Source organism: Pseudopodoces humilis, chromosome 7 (genome assembly GCF_049639895.1).
Source record: "Pseudopodoces humilis isolate 2021_Gansu_Grassland_sample_001 chromosome 7, ASM4963989v1, whole genome shotgun sequence".
Classification (NCBI taxonomy): domain Eukaryota; kingdom Metazoa; phylum Chordata; class Aves; order Passeriformes; family Paridae; genus Pseudopodoces; species Pseudopodoces humilis.
The window spans coordinates 17068117-17093594 of record NC_142206.1 but is presented as its reverse complement, the minus strand read 5'-3'; the positions used below and the strand labels follow the sequence as shown (position 1 = coordinate 17093594).

General features: G+C 37.2%; 1 protein-coding gene across 2 annotated transcripts in view; it reads left to right on the top strand.

Moving 5' to 3' along the window:
* Positions 1-1898: 1898 nt before the first annotated feature.
* The window catches only part of MUC5AC (mucin 5AC, oligomeric mucus/gel-forming), a 51555-nt gene continuing 27975 nt past the window's right edge, over positions 1899-25478 (top strand). The window contains exons 1-30 of one of the 2 annotated variants that reach the window (XM_088057842.1): positions 1940-2031; positions 3944-4015; positions 4934-4993; positions 5911-6172; positions 7178-7292; positions 7761-7851; positions 8249-8361; positions 8860-9076; positions 9433-9558; positions 10574-10691; positions 11438-11576; positions 12884-12994; positions 13389-13458; positions 14249-14386; positions 14471-14635; positions 15756-15850; positions 16789-16915; positions 17459-17714; positions 18334-18383; positions 18976-19076; positions 19205-19356; positions 19874-20012; positions 20110-20223; positions 20510-20689; positions 21198-21437; positions 22046-22202; positions 22816-22944; positions 23277-23418; positions 24657-24700; positions 24795-25001. In XM_088057842.1, coding sequence (XP_087913968.1) covers positions 1959-2031; positions 3944-4015; positions 4934-4993; positions 5911-6172; positions 7178-7292; positions 7761-7851; positions 8249-8361; positions 8860-9076; positions 9433-9558; positions 10574-10691; positions 11438-11576; positions 12884-12994; positions 13389-13458; positions 14249-14386; positions 14471-14635; positions 15756-15850; positions 16789-16915; positions 17459-17714; positions 18334-18383; positions 18976-19076; positions 19205-19356; positions 19874-20012; positions 20110-20223; positions 20510-20689; positions 21198-21437; positions 22046-22202; positions 22816-22944; positions 23277-23418; positions 24657-24700; positions 24795-25001 — 4003 coding nt within the window. In that variant the 5' untranslated portion in view covers positions 1940-1958. Of the gene's footprint in view, positions 2032-3943; positions 4016-4933; positions 4994-5910; positions 6173-7177; positions 7293-7760; positions 7852-8248; positions 8362-8859; positions 9077-9432; positions 9559-10573; positions 10692-11437; positions 11577-12883; positions 12995-13388; positions 13459-14248; positions 14387-14470; positions 14636-15755; positions 15851-16788; positions 16916-17458; positions 17715-18333; positions 18384-18975; positions 19077-19204; positions 19357-19873; positions 20013-20109; positions 20224-20509; positions 20690-21197; positions 21438-22045; positions 22203-22815; positions 22945-23276; positions 23419-24656; positions 24701-24794; positions 25002-25478 lie in introns of both variants that reach the window. The other variant, XM_088057841.1, reaches the window with a different exon arrangement.

Genomic DNA, 25478 nt, shown 5'->3' with positions numbered 1-25478 from the left:
CTGAGTTTACCATACTATTTTATCATTACTTTAATTACGTACCATTTAAATCCATTCTTTTTTTTTATTTTTTCTAGATCTTCATCCCGGAACTTTGATAATAACCATTAGAGACAAAGATAATTCCTTAAATTTTCACTACATGTATTTCTGTATATACAAGTATCTTGTAGACATCTTGTTGTTAAATAATGTTAAGGTATATTCTACAGCCTTACACATCAATGAAGTTGCCAAAGGTATAACTCATGACTGAAACAGAACAATTCCTTGCCTCAAAACTTTCAATTCAATTTTGTTATGTCACCTTTATTTAAATAGTTGTCCTCTTAAAATGTTCAGGACTACCAGCATATTTACTTGATTTTGTTTGCTGCTTAGGTAAAAATTGTGCCTTTTATACTTCCTCAAATCTAACAAAGAGTAGATTTTTATTAGATATTAGAAAGAAATTCCTTTCTGTGCAGTGAGTGAGACACTGGAACAGGTTGCCCACATAAGTTGTGGATGCTCTGTTCCCTGGAAGTGTCCAAGACCAGGTTTGACAGGGCTCTGAACAACCTGGTCCAGTGGAACATGTCCCTGTCCATGGCAGGGGGTTGGAACTGGATGGTCTTTAAGGTCCCTTCCAACACAAAGCATTCTGTGATTCTGTGATTCTATGATTCCATGATAATTTTTCATAAAATATAATAGAAAATCATATTTGAGAGAATTTCAAGTGGACATTTAGTCTATTCCCTTGCCCCAGAGCACTATCAACAGCACTTAGACCATTCTCATGTAGGTGTTTACAAACCTAGTGGTGGAATATGGACAGTATTCCTAGGCAACCTAAAGGAGTATTTCACTACTTTCTCAATGCTCCTCTAATGTCCCTCCCTTATGGCTAAACTTCATTCCATTTTAAACATAGTTATGATTCCAAAGAATATGGAGAGAATCCCAGTACCCTCTTCCTTGTAGGAACTGTTTGAACTCATGTGGAATTATGGGATCTGCTCTCTTAGTGGAACACTGTGTTTCTCTACATCCAACGGTAAAACACTATAAAAGGTTAATTTCCCAAACTAATATAGCTGCAAATAACTATTTTAACATGCTCGAAAACCATTCTTCACTTTCTTACTACTTCTAAGATATGGAATATTCAAAAAAATATTCTTGCTTATCTGTCCTTTAATGTGTCTAGGGTTAGAAATCACATGGATTTTTTTTTTAATCATAGGTAGAATCCAGTAGAATTTTAATGGTGAAATCATGTTTACTCGGAAGGGAAACAGCTGAAATAACCCTAAAATTGACCATGTGAGGAGTCCTTCAAGGAAAGGGCTATATTACTGCCTTGCCAACACAAAAGGATTATCATTGTATACACCTGTGTGGTGCCTGACCAGTGGGATAACTGCTGACCTTAGATGGCATTTGATTTCTTCATTTTCACAAGCAAAGTAGCTACACAGGCAGGTGCAAACTAATTTAAAAAAAAAAAAATTATCAGGTGGACCTTCTTTGGGGTTTTTTGCAAAGCTAATTATCATCACTTGCCCAAGGGAGCAAAATAAAAAAAACATGTGAAGTAATTCAGTCAAACTTCCTGCTCAAAAGTCACCCAGAAGTCTCTGAAATTGTGTTTATTCCACAACAAACAAAAATTTGGGAAGGCTAAGCCTACACAAAAATTCTTCTTGCTCACTTCTTGACATTTCATCAAAAAGACTTGTGGAAAGAATACTCCTCCTAGAGTGTAAATACCTCAGGGAAAGTCAGAGCATCCTCTATTTACCTCTGCACCTGTAAAGGAAAATGAAAATGTCTGAAGCCCCACCTTTTAAGAGCCTTGTGAAACAGTCTGGGAACTGAGCCAAATTCTGCTCTCTCACTATATAAGACTTGGGAACAGACAGGTATTTCCTCAGAGGCAGGTTGTTCGGTGGATTCTACCGGACTTCCAGAAGATGGGTGAAGGTGGTGGGACACGAATACCACTATGGATATCAATACTAACCCTGCTCTTCATACAGATCAAAGGTAGGACGATTCACTTGCTTGGCATTTTTACTGTTTTAAAGAATTTATAACTTGCTTTGGAGTTTGAAGCTTTTTTTTTTTTCTTCTTGGCTTTGTGAAGTTAATGAACCTGTTGCCTTCATGCAGGATTTTATTTTCTGCTTAAAATACTTTCCCTCCTAAGAAGAGAAAATTAAATCTTTTGAAACTATCATAATTTTTTTCTCCAGTTGAAATCTGGAGCTGCTCTACTGCATTGAGTGGAATTCCCTCAGAACTCACATTTCTACAAAAATGTTTCAAGATTGGCATTTACCTTTTAATGTCCATTTCAAGGTGGTATAGCAATTGTAAATGTACAAACCAAAAGGTGCAAGGGTACCTCTAGAAAGGAATAAATCAGTTGAGGTGTATGTCTGCATGACTTATTAAAGACTCTGTTTATCAGCTGATGATAGAGTATTGAAAAAAGGGAGAATTTTACTTGAAAATTATCAGGCAAGAGATTTTAAAAAATCATTTCGTCTTGCTTATGAGGTTACATAAAAGCTTAGCACACAGAGTTGGTTTGCAATGGGCTGGAAACAAATGGAACCACTATAAATATTCTGAGGGCACTTAATAGTCACAGATGGATAGATATCTCTTTAATTTTTTTTTCTTTTTTCACCTGATTATTTCCCTTTAAGGTAACAACAGTGTTAGCTTTAAATGTATTTTGATCTCGAGTGCAGATCCTATTGTATGTTTTCATATTTTTCCTACTCCTAGGTAGTCCCATAGTAACTTATGTTCCGAAGTGTCAGTGTCAAAGGATAGCCCATGACAGGACTAGCTGTAGCATTAGCACAACATGCAATGACAGCAGGGATCTGCATGTGGCACGAGACAGAGCAGAGCCACACAGCACGTGGAGAGAGAAGCTAAAAGCTGTCTGAGGCTGGGCACTGAAGGAGCCCAGGAGCACTGAATGGTTCCTGCCTTTAAAGCAGGCACGTGCCCTCTAAGGCCAGCTGCAGACCCCCAGCTCTTTCCCCAGGAGGGGACTTGCAGGCTCCCTGCAGCTCTGCTTTCAGCCTTAGCCCCTCTAGTGGACCTAGCCACAGACAGCCCCTGTGAGGTGCAGCAGGGGGTGAACCTGCCCTTGCAGCTTTCTCTGGCCAGAGCACTCTTCACCTCAACCTGCCCCCTGATGAACTCTCACTAAACAGTGGATGGAAAGCCCCTCTGGCCCCTGTGGATATTGTATGTATTCCTATTCTGATGCTGCAGTGGAATGGAACAAAAAATAGTTTCTCTGCTTTGGGGCAAAATCAACAGGCACCAATGTATCTGTTGGAAAGACCTATTTCCTTCTGTGTGGTGTGGCTTTTGTATTTATTTTCCTTCTGTGGCTTATTACAAAGAGTGCTTGAAACTATAATATACAGAGTAATTTTGACTTTGACAAAGATCGGACTTCTAACCCTAAAGTGAATTCTTCCTGTACAAAAGGGACTTATTTTAAAGCCATCTAGCTAGGAAAAAGGTTTTACTGATGCATAAAGCACAGAAAATCCAAGAAATTTAGGTCCTTTATCTGAAAAGCTTATAAGGGAATCCAGGGGCATACTACAACAGAATAATGATCTGCTCAAATCACCACTGGCATGTTTTTGATGGCTTCTCTACAGTAATTTAGTAACCAAAAAAGGAAAAGACTGAAGGAGTGATGTTTGGCCATCATTGTTGTATGGGTCCTGATGCATCTTTGACCTTCTGCACATAAACATATCATTGATGATTTTTGATATACTGCGTGTTGCATGTTTAATTGAGACTATATAATGATTATATAATGAGACTATATGATGAGACTCATATAAATGTGACTATATAATGAGGAAACTCAAAGAAATTAGACACATTTCCTTTACTGCTCTTCCTGATGCAGTTCAAGCCCAGAGTGGTGAAAAACCAACAAAGTCAGAGTATGTTTCTCCACCTCTCCTACAGCGACAAAAATGTAGGTATTTTTATGCTGATCTCTTTCTAAGGTTTTGTTCCAAAAAAAAGTAATAAGTAGTAAGATTACTACAATATTTTGATTCCTAGCTAAAATATACCACACACATTAAAAGAGAAATCCTCTGTGCTATATCTCCAGTTCTCAGCCAGTCTCTGACTGCTCCAAGCTTGAGAACTTTCTCTGAGATCTGGCCCAGTGGATCTGCTCTACTGATATGATACAGTTATCTAATCTTTAACTTCACGAAAGGTACATAACTTATATCTAAAAGTGTATTTTCAGAAGAGGTGTGTGTTTACATACATATCACCGAGGTACTTGATAGTAGGTAATAAAAGGCCCATTTTTTTACACTATGTCAAGATGACTGCATTACTCACAAGAAAATAAGAAAACTGTAAGTACCTTAAACATTAGAATAATTATGTACTACAAGATCATGCATGACACATAATTGGATAGTGCAAAATAAGTGTGGAAGGATCCAAAGCTGACTGGTGTACTAGTGATGACAGGCTGAAGTAATCGATCATTAAGTCTGCCCTGCAAAACGTGTGCCACAGATTATTTAAATATGGCTGTTGTAATCACTGTTACAATACAGAGCTCTGAGGATCGTATTTCTGCTTTTGAGTTCAGAGTATCAGGGTCAGCATCAGAGAGGAGTCCTGAACAAATGATGGAATAAGGTATTGCAATCTGTGTAATTTAGCTGTTAGTGAAATTTATAGAAAGACAGAACACAAAGCATTATGTATAAACCACCAATAAAACCTTGTGGAAACTCTCCCCTAGCACGCAACTAGTAGTGGGAAAAACTAATCACTAAAAAGACTAAACAATCTCTACCCATGTTTTAGAATTTCAAAAAATATTAAACTTGGTCATTTTTTTCTCCTTTCTATTTTCTACCAGCTTTCAACTCCCAAGGAGTGACAATCATTCCACCTTTTCAAAACACACTGAAAGTAAAGGGTAAGTTAAGCCAATGTCATGGCTCAGACATCTGTGCTCTTGTTAATGACAAAGAGCATGGAGCGACTGAAAAAATCAATAAATTTATGTAAGGTCCTTTATCATCATAAAAAATTAGCAGAAAGTTAATTGATCAGGTAATCTAACTGTGAATCCAGTGCTTTGCTTCATTCTTTTATGATGCTGTAAAAAAATATACATATATTTTTACATGCATACATATTGCACATGCTTTTCCCTAGTATTATGTATATTTCCAGTAAAGTGAGGAAAATATTAGTGTGCTGAAAACTGTCAAGACAGCTTATCTAGGGAAATAAGGTACAATTCAAGCAGGCTGAGTGTAAATGTGGAAGGGGACTGGGAAGATCATCAGGGATATTGGGGAGCATGCTTGCAAGGAAAGGAAGACTGAAAAGAAAGATTTCTATAATGGGCAAGGGGAGGAGCAGGGATCAAGGTGATGTGTAATTTTGACACAAGAACAACCAGGCATATGTGGGATGGGAATGTGTTTTGGAAGATGTTGACAAAAGTCTTCCAGCCACTTAGAGGTTGTGGGTATGAATGGCTTTCCCAAGTAAGAGTATCAGTAAGTTTTAAACTTGCTTTAAAATGGTTTTATGGTGAAACTTCAGGACTCCATGCATTTAGAAAAAGATTTATAGGATAGGGAAGTCATCAGAACTAGAGCACTGGATCTTTTGATCCCAGGCCCTATATCCCTATGCAAAGCTGATTAAGCACAAAAAGCAACTGAACTAAATAAATAAATAATGAAAAACAAGTATCTTGACAAAACAGAGGTAAGAAGATGAGCTTTTTGGACAGAGGCTGGTGAAAGAAGCAGGAGGGAAAAAAAGCATCTACAGTGAGGGTATTACAGAAAATTCTTACTGCTTATTTTGAATCCACAGCTGGCAACCCCTCTCACAATGGCCGTGTGTGTAGCACATGGGGTAACTTCCACTTCAAGACCTTTGATGGGGACATCTTTTATTTCCCTGGGGTCTGCAACTACATCTTTGCATCCAACTGCAAGTCTCCCTACGAGGACTTCAACATCCAGATTAGGCGTGCAATGGTGGAAAATGCTACTGTGATCACTCATGTCATCATGAAGCTGGAAGGAATAGTGATCGAACTGACCCCCACCTCTGTCCTGCTCGATGACAAATTGTATGTTCCTACCTTGTTCCCAGTGGGCTCTTTGAGCAAGTATCCCTTTCCCTCATCTGATCTCACATTGCTCCCTAGCAGTGGGAGGGCTCAGGTTCTTCCTGAAGTAGTAATAAAAAAAGAGGGCTTGAGAGCAAGCTAAGTGCCACTTTGGCAGATTATCCCTGTGGCTGTTTTGTTCAGATGAGCTATATCCAATATGCTGTCCCACTGTTACAATAGGGACAATGCTACTAAATCTATAAGCTGCTTTCTTTACACCCTTGAAGTTAGTACTTTCCATTAATTTTACCACAGCAGAAACCCTGAGAGGAATTTTTGACAGCTTTTGCTCTTGCGCTGAACAGTGTGTGGGAAAGCAGTGATGGCTCTTCAGCTTGTACCTGAAATAATTTAAAGTTATCTGTTCTGGAAATTTTCTATCTATGTAGCAATTGTAGCACTGACTTTGACAGAGGGTGTGACACCTACCCAAAAGGCCAGGTAAATATTTGGGCAGCTATCCCATAGTGAGCTGTCCATTATGGCAGCTATGTACAGTGAACTAGTCTAAAGGTTATCTTGGGTACAGCTTCCTGATTGGCACTCATGTCACAGAAAGCCTGGAGTCTATCCCTTTAGCATCAAATGCTTCAAGGTGTGCTTCAGCAATATCCTGAAGCACACTGGCTGCAAAACAGAGCCTCCCAGCACTTTTGTGAGCAATACAACCAGAGATATATGCTAACATTTTACCCAGCAAAACACCTTTAACAGAGAGAGCCAAAAGGAACAATGGGGAAAGCAAGGCTGATCCATTTGCACGATGAGAGGCAATTGCATAGGAAATGGATAAAATATTACAAACCTGTATTGCCTGCAGTAGTTATTGCTCTAATTTCTTTACAGATACATGTTGAAAATTCTGAAAGAGAATGAGAAAGGATATCTTTGTGGGCATTCAATGGATATTCTGTCCCTACCCTATTTCTGTCCCTACCTTGACTTATGATGATCTTTTCCCAGGGTCCAGATGCCCTACAGCCATATGGGAGTCTTGATAGAGAAAAGTAATAACTATTTGAAAGTTTCTGCCAAGTTGGGACTGACTTTCCTTTGGAATGGACATGATGCCCTCCTGGTAAGAAAACATCCAAAGCACAGAAGAAAGGCTGTACTTTGAAAATAGTCTGTTTACACCTTTGCAGTATTACAGCCAGGCAGGCATTAGTTACTTTTGGATTTGTGTCCATTTTTAGTGTATTGTTCTGTCTTCCAGTCTTCTCTCAATTTCCCTTTATTTTCCCCCCCACCAAACTCAGCTCAAAATCAATAGATTCTGAATTATAATGTTCCTACCTCACAGTGAAGTACTCCTCAGATTCCAGACCTGGCAAAGTATTGATGTTCACAACCCAGGGCTAGGATAAGAGTGAGCTTTTCTTGGTCAGCACTGACCATTCCAATGGTGCCTACCTTGTTTTCACACAGCACAGTCTCCACAACAAGAATATCTCAAATTTTGAGTACATGAGCAATACTGGGATAGGCTGTGCTCCTAACCATCAAGACTGCCATTTCTATAAAATGCCTCTTTTATTTTTTTTAGGTGGAACTAGATAAGAAATATGCCAATCAAACTTGTGGACTTTGTGGGGACTTCAATGGAATTCCAGTCAGCAATGAATTTATTTCAGGGAGTAAGTAATAAAAAGCATTATTAACTACTGGTGGTTTGGGTTTTTTTTTTTTAATTCTAACAATATACTTTAATATAGGTTGTGGGTTGTATTAACTGGAAAACTGGGGATACTTCTTCGTGTATTCCTGTGATGTCAGTTGTGCAAAGTCAGGACTTTAAGATATATCAGACTGCTTCCATCACTGTTAGATATTTTAAGACCTTCCACACAGAAATTTTTACTCGTTTTCAACAGTTACAATCCAGTTCTTTATATATCCTGTTCATCTTTTCCCTTTCATATTATAGTGATATTATCTGGTAATCACTGTTCATGTTGTGGCAGGTAGTGTCACAAAAGAAAACTCAGAAAATTAAGTAAGCATTATTCTAATATTTGAACTGTTTTTTTACAGAGACAAAACTGACGCCCATACAGTTTGGTAACAGGCAGAAGATGGATGGACCCACAGAGCAGTGTGATGATCCTATTCCTCCTACTACTCTGATGAACTGCTCAAGAGAATTTGTAAGAACCACTCTCTCAAAATTTGTTTTCTCAGTGTGAATACATCCTCTGTCTTTGGAGAAAACTTTTTAGAAAGGGAAAAAATAGGGCATGAATATGACTCAGCTGTAGGTCTCAAAAGAAAAATATTCTAAATTTCATGTTGTATTCTTTGCTAAAGTGAATGCCAAAAATTTGCATTCCCCTTCTACAAGAAGATGCTATATTTTCCTGAAGGAGAAATTTTCTGAGAATGTCTTAATATAAAGAAATTATATAATACTTTGGAAGTGACCTGAGGTTATGGTAACCAAGGATATGGAAGCTACTAGAGTTATTCAAAGGTGGTTATTCCATGTGGTTTTGCCCTATTGTTATATTTTTCCTTAAATATCAGCTTATGGCTACTGTTGAATGGATTTCTGGACCGGTCAATCTTTGGTTTGTTCTGCTCCATGCCTTAAATTTAGTTTCATGTTTTCTTAACACTTTGTTTACCTTCTGTCTTTTCCTCCCTAGGCTTCTATCTGTGAGACAGTATTAACCAGCAAAGCATTTACGAGTTGTAACATGCTTGTGAACGTTCAGGACTACATTGAAACTTGCATACAAGACCTGTGCCACTGTGACAGCTCTATGGCTGACTTCTGCATGTGCAACACCTTTGCTGAGTACTCCCGGCAGTGTGCTCATGCAGGTGGACAGCCCCTGAACTGGAGAACCTCAGACCTGTGCCGTGAGTATCTTGGGAAGGCACCTCCACCTGTGCTTGTTACACACATCTAGCAAACTTCAAATATGTGAAGTTTTTCCCTGAAGAAGGCGGTCATTTAAAAGTGCACACAATTATCATGAAATCAGTTTTAACCTGGTCGTATGCAAGACTTTGGGAATATGGAAGTTTAGGGGATTTTGCCTAGGGGATTTTCAATATAAATCAGAAAATCTATAATGTTTCAGCCTCCACTTGGATCAGGATACCTTGTCATATCTTGACACAAAACAACCTAAATTACAAATACTATAGAAAACAATAGTTTTCTCAAACTTTTAAATTAAAGGTCAGTTTTATAATACTCTTTCTACTTTTAGCCAAATCGTGTCCGTTCAACATGCAATACCATGAGTGTGGCTCTCCCTGCTCCGACACGTGCAGCAACCCAGAACGATCTGCTCTTTGTGAAGATCACTGCACAGATGGCTGTGTCTGTCCTCCAGGCAAGCTCATTTCCTGCCCTATTCTCATAGCCAAACCCCCTAGAATACTCACCTGTACACACTTAACAACCTTCATATTCTGGATCAGTCCTATCACATCATCAGTGCTATTATCATTGCAGTAATAGCTGCATTTCTCCCCTGGATGCACTATTTCTATTCAAATTACTGAATACTACCTTTTAAACAACAGATGTGCTTTATATATATATCTTTTATATATATATGTATATAAAATGACTGAACTGGCAATAAGATAACTTGCTCCTATCAACAACAGTGTCTTCTGTTCTCAGCATTCAAATTCAGTTCACAGAAAGTACGAAGTGTTTAAGCAGATTTTGTATGCAGTCATAACGCCTGCTGTTAGCAAAGCTGCATCGGATTGCGCAAATCACCAAATCCTTCTTGTCAAGTGTTGTGTGTCTAAACAACAAGGAACTGACAGAGCACTAGGCAGAGTGTTAGATCTGGTGCTTCAGAGAATTACACACAAGAATTGCATCTATCAATGCAAGATAGATGTGTTCTCTCTGTGCATGTTTCTGGGTCTAAATTTTTCTTGCTGTTGTGACTGTGTATCACAGGAACCCTTGCAGCTGTTCTGCCCAGTCCCATGATGTCTCAGAGAATTCACCATCACTTGTTTCTGTAGTAGCACTGACTTCTCTAAGGCAATCCTCTCTCTCTGGGCATAGAAATATTTACTGTTCAGATATGTCCATGGTTCATATTCAAATGGTTCATCTAGTCCATCTCATTACCTAATAGTTTTAATACTAATTCCATTTGACTGGAGTCCATAGCAGAAAGGTATTTTTCTAGAGGTCTCTTTTGATCATGCCAAGATTTTTCGATAGACTTCAATATAGCCCTTCAATTTCTACATAGCTTGTATTCCAACCTTTTCAAAGTACAGAAGAGATGTGACATAGTCTCAGGTATCTGCTAGATATGTGTTGGAAGGCAGGTTCTGCAGTGCACAGAATAAGTAACAGACCCTTTCTTTTCCTAGGAATGGTGTTTGATGACGTTAATGGTGCTGGCTGCATTCCCCGCACAGAATGCCACTGTACCTATGAGGGTGAAACTTATGCTCCTGGTGCTTCCTTCTCATCTAAATGCAGATCATGGTAACATATTTTCTCACTTTTTGGTGTTTTGGGTTGGGGGTTTATTGTGCATTAGGTGAGTATTTACTGATTTCCCATTAAAAAACAAATGAGCAATTACTTACCAATTGAAGTTCCATAATTATTCTGCTTTAGAGGTTACTTTCATGTCTGTTTTCCCTTCACACTTGGAACAAAAATTTGAGTTTTTGAACAGGTGCTTCAATTTCAAGAAATATCAATGAAAGAAGATAAAGTCAAATACCAGAGGTGTTTAAAAATGTGAATTAGTGTTACACCTTTTTAGCACTATGGTATAATGCTATCATTTAAATACTAGGGAGGACATGACATTTGGGACATGCTGCATTTAGAGTGGGAGACCACATTTGACAGGCATGCTTGACAAATATAAAAGATGTATTTTTAATATTCCTATAATTACTGAACTATTACTGCAGAAGTGTATGCAACTGTACATAGCTATTTATTTATTTTTCCAATAAATATTTGATATGGATTACAAGTTCACCAGGACTGAATTATGTCCAAAGGCTAGAAGCAAACAACAATATGTATAGAAAATTATTACCTTAATATAAATGTGCCTGCCCCATATTTGTCTCAGATTTCAAAGCAATACTGGATTCTTTTGCAGGATGATCAGTGTTTCAAGAGGAAAATTAAGGCATCATCTGCCTTTATTGCTTTTTTATTTGTTTTACACTTGCATTACCCAATGTTACTGAATGCCTCCTTCCTTTCAGCACCTGTGTTGGAGGTGAATGGTCTTGTGTCACTCAGTCGTGCCCTGGGACTTGCAGTGTTGAAGGAGGTTCCCACATTTCAACATTTGATGAGAAATACTATTCCTTCTTTGGAGACTGTAGTTATGTCCTAACCAAGGTAAAAATTAGTCACAATGCTTGCTAAAGAAAAATGTTTTTATTATATATAATATTCTTAATGAAAACTACTGGCAATCACATCAGTTTTCTGAATCTCAGAGGGTTAGCATGGATTGAGGGTTAACATCCCTAAATGGATTTAAGGAGCTTTTCTGTTAGAGTTATACTAAATAATATTGTAGTATTTTTGTGTTCTTTGAGAATTGTTAAGATTTGCACTGAGTTTTTGTTAGATTTCAAAACCATAGGTGTATTCATTGTTTATTTTTACTGGATGACTAAGGTAAATTATTTTCATAAGGACTTCATATTAAATAAAATCTGTTCTTGACATGATAAATCTGAATGTTACGAAGAAAGAGAATCATAAAATCTAAGAAATGAGCTAGAATGATATGATTTAGAAATAGTCTAAATCAATGAAATTTTTTGGTAAGATTCACAAGCACTGCCTTGATGCACAACAGTAGCATAGGTCAGACTTAACACGTTAAACTCCTCCTTTGGGCACCAACATGTAAAATTAGATTCTCAGGGTCTCTGAAGGCAGAGGAAAACCTCTAAATTTGTACACAAAAGTTTAAAAAGCCTCAGAATTTAATACTGAATTTCTAGATGGCTGTAATTCTGCATTTCAGTTGTCCTCAGTTTAGTCTTCAAAATGCCAAAAAGGTGATAAGACAAGTTCAGTATCACAGCCTTCTCTGAGTCTTTCCCTTTTGTTTTGGCCATTGGGCCAAGTTGAAGATGGCTCACAGAGCACACTCCTATGAAAATCAGAACTGAGTCAAAATCTGAACCTTTATGCAGTAACTTTCTGAATAATAACTTTTATTTCATTTTCCCCTGTGAGAGGATATTGAAATCCATATTTTCTACCTGTTAAGAGTGTCCAAATCACCAGGGTCTTGAATACTCTATTCAGTGCAGAAGACATTGGAAACAGTCTTTCCCTGGTAAACTTCATAACCAGTGGGCAAGAAAGGCACACCTCCTCCTGCTGTAGCATATTAAACAGGTATTACCTACACATTAGCAACTAGTTTTACTAATGCATGAGGAAGTTTTACTGTTCAGGTTAATATGTTCTGAGTGCCAGAAGAAATGTTACAGCATCCAGTGTGCGCCAGCTTGCTTGGTGACTCTAGGCATATGTTAGCCCACATGAGCAAGAATAAATGAAACAAATCATATATTAAAAGACTCACTTTACTAAGAATTCCATTTGCATGTGAACATTTTTGAGATAACTATATTTCAATATAGCAAATCCTTTTAACAATATCTCTTGTTTTCTTCTTCAAGCTCTGTGATAGCAATGAATTCACGGTGTTGGGGGATATCCACAAGTGTGGCCTGACTGACACTGAGACATGCCTCAAGGGTGTAGCCATCAGCTTAAATGGAGGACAAACGGTGAGCAGCAAGTGTGCACACTTGACTTCCTCTAAGGATGTTCCCCAAGATTAACAGACAAGGCAAATGTCACATAACAGCACATACAAGAAATTTGCACTGCCTTTTTGTTTTATCTCATACAAACCGTATTAAAAGAAAAGTTAAGAATAAAGTAAGCACATTAAAGGAGATCTTAGTATCTTCCTGTTATTTAGATAATTTATGGTTTTTGCTTTCTTGGACAGTCAGTGGAACAAAGTAATAATGATTAAAGAAATAGGTACAGGCATCAGAACGTCATCATAGTATCCCTTCATTTTTCCCCCTTTATCTTGAATAATATCAGATAGGAAACATTCGGAAAGTATTTAACTTATCTGCTTGATAATTATTATTTTTTTCTTGTGGACAGAACATTGTGATCCAGCCTTCTGGGAGTGTATTTGTGAATATGATCTACACACAGTTACCATTCTCAGCAGGTAAGTTCCTTTGAAAAACTTCTATTTCTCATTTTTACTTTAAAATGCTATTAGATGATTTAAACTAAAGCCAAATTCTACCTCTGGTTTCACTGCAGCAAACCCAGAGCACTGCCGTAGAGCACTGTCTCCCATTTTTATGTAATAGGGTTTGCCTATTCAACACTAATAATTTTAGCGACATCATGGTTTAAATTTAGCAATATCTAATTAGTTCAAGCAAATAGTGTTATTGCACACTTTCAGATCCAAACATTGTCATATGAGAGGAAAGAAAAATTCTGACATGCAACTGAACTCCAACTTCTCAAGTCATTTAATTCCCTATGTTCTTCTGTCCTTGTTCTCAAAGTGCATTCATCACTGAAGTTTCTCACACGCCAGTTCCTCTCAAACCCTACTGCACCTGAACACAAAGCAAACCATGAAAGGACAGAATAGGTCCAGCCTGGACTCTTCAATTTAGTACTATAGCATTTTCATCAAACAAAGGCAACCTTTTAAGTAACAACAGAAGTGTATGTCCTTCCCTCATTTTATAAAACACCTGACAGAAAGTGGAGGTTTTGTATACATTTATCGCTTAGGTGTTTAGGTTAGACCATTTTGGTTCTGGATTTGAGATCCTATAAGGATTGTTTTCCCACCAGTTCTTCAGAAATTAGGATCATATCAAACACAGCTGTGGAATTCCTTTACTATTCCTCTACTATATTGTTCGTATAACAAGCAATTAATTCAAATGCTCATCTCTAATGAAATTATAACTATTTTATTCTTCTATCCCTAGCAAATGTCACCATCTTCAGGCCTTCATCTTTCTTCATAATTCTGCAAACAACTTTTGGTCTTCAGCTACAGGTTCAACTTGTGCCTTCAATGCAAGTTTATATAGACCTAGACCCATCACATAAAGGGCAGACCTGTGGTGAGTGACCTTGACCTAACAACTGCCTTCACCAGTACCTGTCATCCTGTAGGAGACTTGCACAGACCATCTGCTTCCCTCTAGGTCTCTGTGGAAACTTCAATGATGTCCAGACAGATGATTTCAAAACCACCAGTGGTGTGATAGAGGGCACTTCAGCTGCCTTTGGCAATACTTGGAAAACTCGGGCTGATTGTCCTGATGCCAAAAATACCTTTGAGGATCCCTGTACTGTCAGCATCCAAAATGGTAAGCTCATCAACCTCTTCTATTCTCCTTTAAGATGCAAAGAAGGAATAAGCTGCACCACCAAGCATTTAGCCAAAATAACAAAAGTATTTGCACACGTCACTCTATTGGGAATGGCGAGAAGAACGACACAGACTCTCTTGTGAGTTGAACAGGAGAGTTTCTACATCCCTCAAGGTTTATTACCTCAGATCTTCTTTTATAGACTGATACATGAAAGTACAGAAAAGTAAAACTCTTATTGGTTAGTAAGCTAACACATCACCATCATTGGTCAATTGGGTACACCACCACTCGACCTTCTCTTGCAAGAAAACAAGAAACTGACAAACAGCACCTGCAAGGCTGTTTGCTGTCTCTGAGGATTGTTTTAATTCCTCCTTATGATTTCCCAAGCTGCTTTCTCAGGTGAGACTGAGAAAGTTATGCGGCCTGCTATTCCACAGGCACCGTGCTCCCTGCTTCATAGTTAGCATCCATACACACGCACACAATTTTCCCCAGTTGACATTAGAAGGCTTCAATTAATCAATAATACCTAGCAAAATATTTTGGACCTTTAAATGTGTTCCTTTGGATTGAGACGGCAAGTCAATTTACTTAAGGGAGACTGGAACCATGCAGCGTATTAGGGATTTATCCCTGGAAAGGACTGATTGTCACATGGGGAAAAAAACTGTGCCTAGCCCCCCTGAAGGTTGTGGCCCTTCCACTGTTAAACTAAGAACCAGACTTAAACTTCAGAGATTGAAAGCATTCAAGCTCCATTTCAGCCAACAAAATATATAATTCTTGAGTATTCACAAGCTGCTCTTTTCTGAGATGAACTAACATGGTTTTAATTTACAGTACGAACCTTCCTTTTTAAAATTCAGCTAAGGGTATCTTTAGTTTATTCCATGACACTTATCATGAATTAGAGAACATTCAGTTTATGAAGAGTTCATATTTCTGCCTAGAGGAAGTAAAAGACCGTGTGCCTCAGCAAATGCAGAGCTTAATTATATTGTAACATTAAGCTTCTGCTTCCCCTGGAGGAGGTATAATTCCATTGAGACAAGAGTTTTGCAAATGGAGTGCCACAGAAATCCTTACCATGTCCATGTTTTTCAATTCACAGACCAGTATGCTCAGCACTGGTGTGGACAGCTCTCGGATACCACGGGACCTTTTGCTGAATGTCACTCAACAGTGAATCCAGAAGTTTACCAGAAGGTATTTCTCTCTAACCTCATCTAATACATGAGAAAAAGACTCAGATTTCTGATACTAACACCTGAGATAATAACTTGCCAGTTGTGAGGAGATGCATTCATGATAGTACCTTACAAGCCAAGGGTTCATTCTTATCTACACAATATGAAATTTGTTCTTTTGTGAAGCTATGTTTCTTTCCATTCCCTGGAAGATAAACTTGCAGGTGTATTCCTTCTGCACTTATTTTTAGGTGCAAGCTTAAAGACTAAATTAGAAGTTTGGATTCACTGGCAAAGGATAAAAATTGTCCTCTCCGAGAGATACAATGAAAGCTTTAGCCAGAATCTTAACTGAAACTTTAATTCTTCTGAACTGCTCTCAGAAGGATTTTGCATATAAGCAAGGACAAGGCAACCAATGTGCATAAAAAGCAGCAATGAGAATTAGACAAGATGTGAACAAAAATATTCCAGGGATTCAAGGTGATGAAATGCTGTAACAGACTCCCTGGGTACTTTAGAAAACCTTCCTGTTATTGGAAATTTGCAAAACTATGTTCAATAAACGTCATCTAGAACTAACAATATTGTATTATCCCTGCCCAGCACAGAAATCCATCAAATAACTTCTTGTATTCTTTGTTCCTCTGCTGCAGAGAGCCCAGACTCTTAAACATAAGCTCCAAAAGATGGGTGGCATCAAATAATCTCTATTCTAAATATATATGATACACTGGCAACAAATTTGAAGTAGTTGGAAAACAGCCAACACATGAAAAAAAGAAAAAATTAAAACAGTGGACCTCTGATTTCTTTTTTTCACATAAATAACCTCTTTTGGTTATTTTATACATGTGGATTACACTCACTTTAATCTCTTGTGAACATAACACTCTTAAAAAACTGCAGAGTGCCATGGCTTTGACATGACATTGTGATGTCATCCTCTGTTCCTAGACCTGTATGTTTGACACGTGTAACTGTGAGAAGAGTGAGGACTGCATGTGTGCTGCCCTTTCCAGCTACGTCAGAGCCTGTGCTGCAAAAGGAGTTCTTCTCACTGGATGGAGGAGCAAAGCCTGCAGTAAGTTTTACATCCCTTTGCCTTATGAAAATGATCATCCAGAAGGCCCCACACAGCAGCTCTCAGGGATTCCATAGTAAACTGTGTTAAACTAGGTTTAAGTATAGCATTGACTTTCAAGAAGCTGAGGAAGAAAGGAATGCTATAAAAGACAAACAGGGAGAAATATGAAAAAGAGGCTTTGTTAGATTACTTACTCAGAACCATCAGAAAAAAACCTGAAGAGTGATACCCTTGCAATAGCAATGAAATAAGTAGGGTGTTTCTCAACTTACTTTGACAAAAAGTATAAAAATAGAGAAAGAAACACACTGTCTTAATATAATTGAACTTTGTTCTTTTTTTTAACTTGGGCAAAACATTTGACACAGTCATAGGGGAAAATTTTGCTTTAGTACTACAAAAAGTGATGCTGCTGGAGATATCAGTAAAGCATATGTACATACAATGCCATGTTAATCATATATACTTTATCGCAACTACTTTAAACCTATATTGATTCTTGAATTAACAGCAAATGTAACTCACTTTCTTATTCCCAAGCAAAATACACCACCTTGTGTCCGAAGTCCTTGACGTACACCTACAATGTCAATTCCTGTCAACCCACCTGCCGGTCTCTGAGTGAGCCTGATGTCACATGCAGCATCAAGTTTGTCCCAGTTGATGGCTGTACCTGCATAAACGGAACCTACATGGATGACAGTGGCAAATGTGTGCCTGCTTCTAGCTGTCCCTGTTACTACAAAGGAATGCCTCTGTCTTCTGGAGAAGTTGTTCATGATAATGGCGTTGTCTGGTAAGAGATTTGTGTTAAAAGTAAATACATATATGTAGGCAATAATGAAACCATATAAATGTTATGATATCAAATGAAATTAATTTCTATGCCTGAAATTTTCACTTAAAAAATTCATAGCTTAAAAAATTCTTAGGGCTACCTGTGTTTGGAAGATTGGACATAAACAAGTATAGGAATTCAACAAACAGTCCTGTGGTGGGTCAGCCTTTGCTAACAGCCAAACTCCTACCCTGTCCCTTTCTCCATGCCTTCCTTTCTTCCTTGCCTCCACACGTTTTTCTTATCCATGACTGTAAAAGGCTTGTTCCATGGTGAAAGATGCCTGATGATATAGTTACAGATTATTCCCATTATGATGGGAATCTGAACTATTCTGAAGGACAGTTTTAAACCAGGCATATAGACAGAGCAAGCATTTATTTATATAGAATCTACTTTTATTTTGTTATACTCTAATATAGAACATTAATATTTTTGAAATGTGCAAACTATTTGATAAAGGACACATTTTATTTGTTCCATCATACAGTAATTTTTCATTATTTCAAGTTAATTGGGAAATGGGCTGAAACTTAACAAGAAAATGTTAAAAATATCCATTCCCTTGTTTTTATAGCACTTGCACCTATGGAAAGCTGAGCTGCATTGGAGAAAAGCCTGAACCAGGTAACATATCACTTAAGATTTTCTTTAATTCTCCCTTTCTGTCTTCACTCTTTTAATTTCTTTCCTTTCTTGTCATAATGATGCAAATTGTACAAATCTGAAATTAACCAAGAAAATTAATTGAGAATTTCTGTAATGTAGAGGACATTCTCAATATAAAGAAACACCTTTCAGGTGGCTGAAACAAGTTAGAACCCCCTGATTACCCAGGGTAAAAGGATACTTAGTCAACTCACTCAATGTGAGGGGAAAACTATTCACATTTTAATTCAAATGTAAAACAATCAAACGAAAAAAAACCCAAACAAGTAAACCAGGATATTTATTATCCTAGTTTTTTCCTGTCTTTATGAAAGGAATTGTTTTATGAAGCTAATTAAAAATTAATTTTATTGAGTAGTGCAAGCAAAATCACAAAAACCGGGTGAATATGAGATCAAAACATCTCATATTTTGGTTTCTTTCTCACTAAAGACATCACATTAAGGTACACATAATTCACAAGGGAGTATTTCTGGGTTTTTTTCTTGGAAACACAAAGATACAAATGCATGGTTGGTCTCACATTTCTCATGGCTTTCCTCTCTTTCAGTCTGTGTGCCTCCCATGGTTTATGTTGACTGTGGCAATGTCACTGCAAATGTGGTAGGAGCAGGATGCCAGAAGAGCTGTCAGACTCTAGACATGGAATGTGTAAGTACAGACTTTTTATACCTAGTTGAAAGCATATTACTCAAGATCTCTTTTACAATTACCAGCTACAACTAGACTCTTCCAGCAGGGAAATGTTTCAAGACACGTTTTCTTTATGGTCCTTACAGTACAAAACTCACTGTGTCTCTGGCTGTGTATGTCCTCATGATCAAGTGTTGGATGGCAAAGGTGGCTGTATAGCTCCAGAAGACTGTCCATGTATTCACAATGGGAATTCCTACAGTCCAGGAGAATCAATCAGAGTTGGCTGTAACAACTGGTAAGAGCATATTGAAAAATAATATTTTGGGAATAAAAACCAGAACATTTTAAGTCTAAGCAAATAACATAATTTCACTCTAGCAGTATCAAGATTTCTAGGAAGGAATCCTGCATAAAATGATCCACTTAGTACCTAAAAAGCAAGCTCTAATTTTTCTTAATGGCACCACCCAGAAATCGCAGGTGGTCAGAAAAACACTATGGTTTTGATGTTGTCATATTCATTCGAGTCAAAAAGTCTTTCTTCCAAATAAATCTTTCCAATTAATAGATCCAACAGGATCTGGAAATATGAAAGAACTGGTGTTTTCTAATGCATATGATTCATTACATTATTAAGAAATATGTCTTTGGATAAATTCCAATTGTTCTTGTGCTATGCTGCATTTTTGAGAATAAGCAAACCTTATTTTTTCAGTAGAATCTTAACACATTTTAAAATACAGAAATGTACCTATATTTATATTGTGTGTTTGTCTGGTTTTTACATTTGGAGTGATTTTTGTCTTGTGTAGCACATGTAGAAACAGAAAATGGCAATGCTCTGAGGAACCCTGCCTGGAAACATGTTCTGTTTATGGAGATGGGCATTATACCACCTTTGACGGCAAACGCTTTGACTTTGAAGGAGACTGTGAATATGTTCTGGTCCAGGTAACAGAGCCCTGCCTAGATTTTTGCTCTAAATACCTTGAATTTTAGTTATGAACGTGTAACATAGTAAACAGTGAATATCATTCTCCTATTTCAGAACTACTGTGGTCAACAAGCTATGAATCAGGGAACCTTCAGAGTCATCACTGAGAACATACCATGTGGCACTACAGGAACTACCTGCTCTAAGTCTATTAAAGTTTTCTTGGGTGTAAGTATTTTCTTTAAGTTGTGCCAGAAGGATGAAACATGTGGTCCCGGATAGATTGCATAGGAGAAGTGGCCTCCAAGATAATGCAAATGTGACTAGACTTTTTTGCTCTCTGCTCTAAAAAGCAAAGGAGGGAACTCTACGGAGAAATTTCTTAACATGAGGTTGTTAAATAGGATCCTTTTGATGATAATATTATTATTTCAAGAAGTTACTGTCAATATACAAAACAACAAATTAGGTGACTTTTTAAATTGGCCTCTAAGTTTTTCTTCTCCTGTCTTAGAACTATGAGCTGGTACTCAGTGATGGACACTCAGATGTCATCCAGAGGACACCTGGAGGAAAAATGCCATTCCAAATCCGTTCCATGGGCATCTACATGGTGGTTGACACTACTGTTGGTCTGATACTCATGTGGGACAAGAAAACCAGTATATTCATCAAACTTAGTCCCAGCTTTCAGGTACACTTTAAAAGTGAAAACATGTATAAAATTCTGCAACACATTGCTATTATCTCTCAAAGAAAGAGGGTGGAAATTTAAGCTGTAAACCAGAAGACTGTAGCCAAAAGAGCAGAAATCACATATTGTTATCCTTGTTGTGTTGACTTAAATTGTGTACTATCCAGTATCCTTAAATTATATTATTCAGCAATGGTATAACAGCAACTTTATCAGTAGTTTTCTTCATGAAAAGCCCTCACTGAAGAGACATATTTAGGATCATCAAAAACTACATAGCTCAGTACTTAAAACAAAACCCGTCAGTCTACTCCTTCTTCTGAACAAGTTAGAGACATCTCTTCATGAAAAGGGTTTTATGAAAATGACCAACACCATTACTAAATAGGCATTAATAATCTTATTTAAGATGGTTACATAAGACTCATCCTGAGGTCTGTTACTCACAGATAGTAAGAAATTGTCCCTTATGGGATCCTTGTAATTTCGTTTGTTTATCCTGATGCAGGGCCATGTGTGCGGACTTTGTGGAAACTATGATGGCAATGGAAATAATGACTTCACTACTCGCAGTCAGTCTGTGGTAGGAAATGTGCTGGAGTTTGCCAATAGCTGGAAAGTGTCTTCTAGTTGCCCAAATGCCAATCGTACCCAGGATCCATGCTCTGCAAATCCATACAGGAAAGCCTGGGCACAGAAGCAATGCAGCATCATTACCAGTGAAGTGTTTTCAAACTGTCACTCGCAGGTAGGACAAAAAATTTAGTCTTAAATTCTTGACAAAATGTTTACATCCATTTTTATGTGAAATAGATTAAAAAATACTCTAAAATACATTGTGTCATGATTGACAAGGTGAAGTTAGACCAAGTTCCTACACAAAGACTGCATAGGAATATTTTCACTTATATTTTCTCAGTTTTTGTCTTGAGCAAGTACACTAAAGAAATTGTTTGTTTTGGTTGGTTAGATAGCTTGTTTGTTTTTAATAGAAGGAACAACAATAGATCTCAAGATACGTTTATTTTCTAATGGCATAATTTTCTAGTAATATAGAAAAATATAAAAAAAAATAAAATAAATATCAGCCATCTGATAGGTATGACTCTGTGCTAGCTTGTAGTAATTACCAATATTTTGCAACTGTCTTCACCATCAAACAGTTCTTAACATTCCAGCTTACTAGCAATAGCTTTGCTCTACATTTTCCTCTTGATTTTTCAAAGCATTCTCATCACTTCTTCTTTTCCTAGCTTTCTCACATACAGAGCTATGAGTTTCAGATATCTTATCCAGTTATTTTAGGACAGTGCAAAGAGGACAAGGGCGTGAAAACTTGAATGTTTTTTCCATCAGGTTGAACCAAATGAGTATTACCAAGCCTGTGTGGATGATGCTTGTGCCTGTGACACTGGAGGAGACTGTGAATGTTTCTGCACAGCAGTAGCTGCCTATGCTCAAGCATGTAATGAGCTGGACATCTGCATATCATGGAGAACCCCATCCATTTGTCGTGAGTTTTAACCCACTACTTTTTTAAGGGGTTCAGAGGGAAAGATAACAGAAGGGGAAAAAAGGAAACAAAGTAGAAGAAGAAAGGAAAGATAAAATTGTATTTCTAAGAGGCACAGCTGTATGCTTAAATAGCAAACAAAACCAAAAAAAAAACAATCCTAAAAAACCCCAACAAAGCAGTTGGGTAAATCACTAGAAGACAATCTATCTTAGTAAAATGAAACCACAGGTAATAATTTTACAAGTGGTGTGATTAGTGTCTAATTAACTTGACAATCATGATAGAGTACTGGTGAAATATGATATTTTATTGCACTGCTACCTGTCTACATCAGGCTCTATGTAAATAAACATTAGTGCACACTAGCTAAGATCAGTGTTTCAGTCAACTGATTTTTCATGTTTAATGTGTAACTCTCTTTTATGATATATATATTTATTGCTGTTAAAAGGTTTTAGAACTATAACAATTGTATTGTGTTAGCAGTAAGACAATATATTGTTCACCATCTCTGTGATTATGCTGGGCCCACTGGATTTTTACAAAAAAAACCCTGAAAGAGTATACAGCTAAAACATCAAATAGATTTTTCTGACATTTCTTTTTCTAGCTCTGTTCTGTGATTACTATAATCCACAAGGGGAATGTGAGTGGCACTACAAGCCATGTGGAGCACCTTGTATGAAGACCTGCAATAATCCAAGTGGGAAATGTCTTCATGAGATGAGGGGTTTGGAAGGTAAACATAACTATGCATATCTCATTCTACTTGAAAGGTTAAAATGCAGTATAGTGAACAAAAATTGTATTATTCAGTGTATGACATGTTTGCACTAGAAATTATAAGATATTTTCTAATTAATATTGTATTGTATATATCCTAATGGATTACATACTTGTTTGGAGTGAAGATGAGGATAAAACACTCCAAAGCATAATGTGCAATCAAAGGAATAGCAGTAAGAGGGTCTGAAATTCCACTTACTATGTGGGACATTTTGGGAAAAGCAGATATGAGTGTAGAGTTACTTATGAACTACTAGTATCAACTTGATTCTCTTTTCATTGCAGGCTGCTATCCACAATGTCCCAAAAATAAGCCCTATTTTGATGAGGAAACCATGACCTGTGTTTCTAATTGTGGTTGTTATGAAGATGGAAAAAATTACAAACCAGGAATGGAGATGCCTTCAAAGCAGAATTGTGAATCATGGTAGGATTAGAATAGAATGTTAAAAATAGAGTTTAAAATTGTGGAACATAATTAGTTAAATGTGTGATGAATTATTTGCCAGCAGGAACTAGGCCAGTCAGGGGCAGATGAACAATGTCTGATTTCCTTCCCTTCCCAGGGAATTAAATGATAACATAGTGAAATATTTTATCATCGAGAGATTAGTTTACTACTTATTTTATATATTTATTAACGTCCTTTTAAGTTGTTATTAATATTAAATGAAGTGAAAACAAGCTAAAATTATTTCAGTTAGAGAATAGTCTGAGAATTTTTAAAAAGATATCCCTAAACTCGTGTGAAATTCATTAGAAATTAGCAGCCAACTCATCTATGTTGTTTTGAGCTTGTTTCTGTTATTGCAGTGGTACTTGCAGAATTGCAACAGTCAGCACTTATTCTCATGGCATTACCCTGTGATATAGTGCTCCCAAGCCTTCTGTAAGGCTTAAGTACAGAATTAGCAAAACCAATTGTGAAGCAGTTGTCTTAAGATACCTTTAATGTAGCTGCACTTAAATGTGGTAAGCAGTGCAATCTGAATAACAAAAAAAAATCTTAAACCAAAGCCCATTGGAGCTAAACCAACTTCCTTGGCAGGTTTTGCACTTCATAGATGCCTTTACCTATATCATCTAGGCCACTAACAGCACTAAACCTAACCCATTAAATACATATCTAAATTTCAGTTTATTCAGTGTGTAAATGTCCTTAGTCCCTGTAAATAAATACAATCAAGATTCAGCTTTTAATTGATAAATTGTGCCTAAAACCAGGGTTCTTCTTGCATATTTTGGAAGCCTAATGAAAATTCACGGTTTAGATTACATCAATGTCCATGGTAGTGATCCTTTGTGTATATCCTTGTAAATATCAATTATACATTTACTGAGCTTTTCTCTTCCAAAAAATAAATAGACCTGTTGGGGAGATAAGAATATTTCAAATGATCCATCTTTCATCTGTTCCTGAAAGCACTGGTAGGGATGCTGCATGTTTTATATGCTGGCTCAAAGAAGAGCTACCTTTCTTGCCAGAGAACTTGTGAAGATGCCTAGTCTGAATGTACAGCAGAAATGACTAACTCAGAGAAGATAGTCATTTTACATTTAAACACACAATGAATAGCAAAGGCTTGATAGAAGAGAAACTAAAACAAAAAAATTATGTCACGAACCAGTATGCCCACACTCATAACCTGTTTTTCTCTGTTTCAGTGAATGCACAATTCATGGCAAAAAATGCAGATATGATGAACATGGTATGTTGATGAAGTAATTTCTATATGTATAAGACACATTTAGGGTACTCTGTGTTTCAGATAGCATGGAATAACATCCTGTTTTAATCTACAGAATGTGTCTGCATTTATGAGGGACAGAAATACAACTACAACGATGTGGTCTACAACACTACAGATGGCACAGGATGGTGTATTGTTGCAACCTGTGGTCCCAATGGAACGCTTCAAAGATTTATCCATTACTGTCTCACCTCAACAACACCCACAACAGCAACGACATTTCACTTCAGTTCTACACCACCTACCACTACTTCCACAGGTACATCCTTTGTAGCCCATTAGGGCATATTCTCTTCCTTAGTGAGAAAAATAGATTTTACAATATTAAGTGGATTGCTCGGATATTGGCATTGAGATAATGAAATTTTAGTTTTTAGGATTCCTTTACAGCATTCTTCAGGTTGGGAATCTCTAGTTACTCTGGGCGTATGTTGAAATCAGTATTGAGTATAAAACATAAGTTGTGAAATTGCAGAAAATATCAGCATTGCTGGAATTCAGTAGCTATTTTTCCATCAATTTAGTAAATGAGAGTTGACCTGCAAAAGCTCTCCAATCAATAAATGGTTTCTTAAGATCACAGCTAAAATAGAAAGTGTAGGGATGCTTGAAATGGAGGAGCAAAGATAATAAAGTGAGGAGTCAACTGATTTGGAAGAAAAATATAGCTGTGGATCTCAGTGCATATGCTAAACTCTGCGCTGATTTCAATACATTCCAGAGAGACTAGTATATA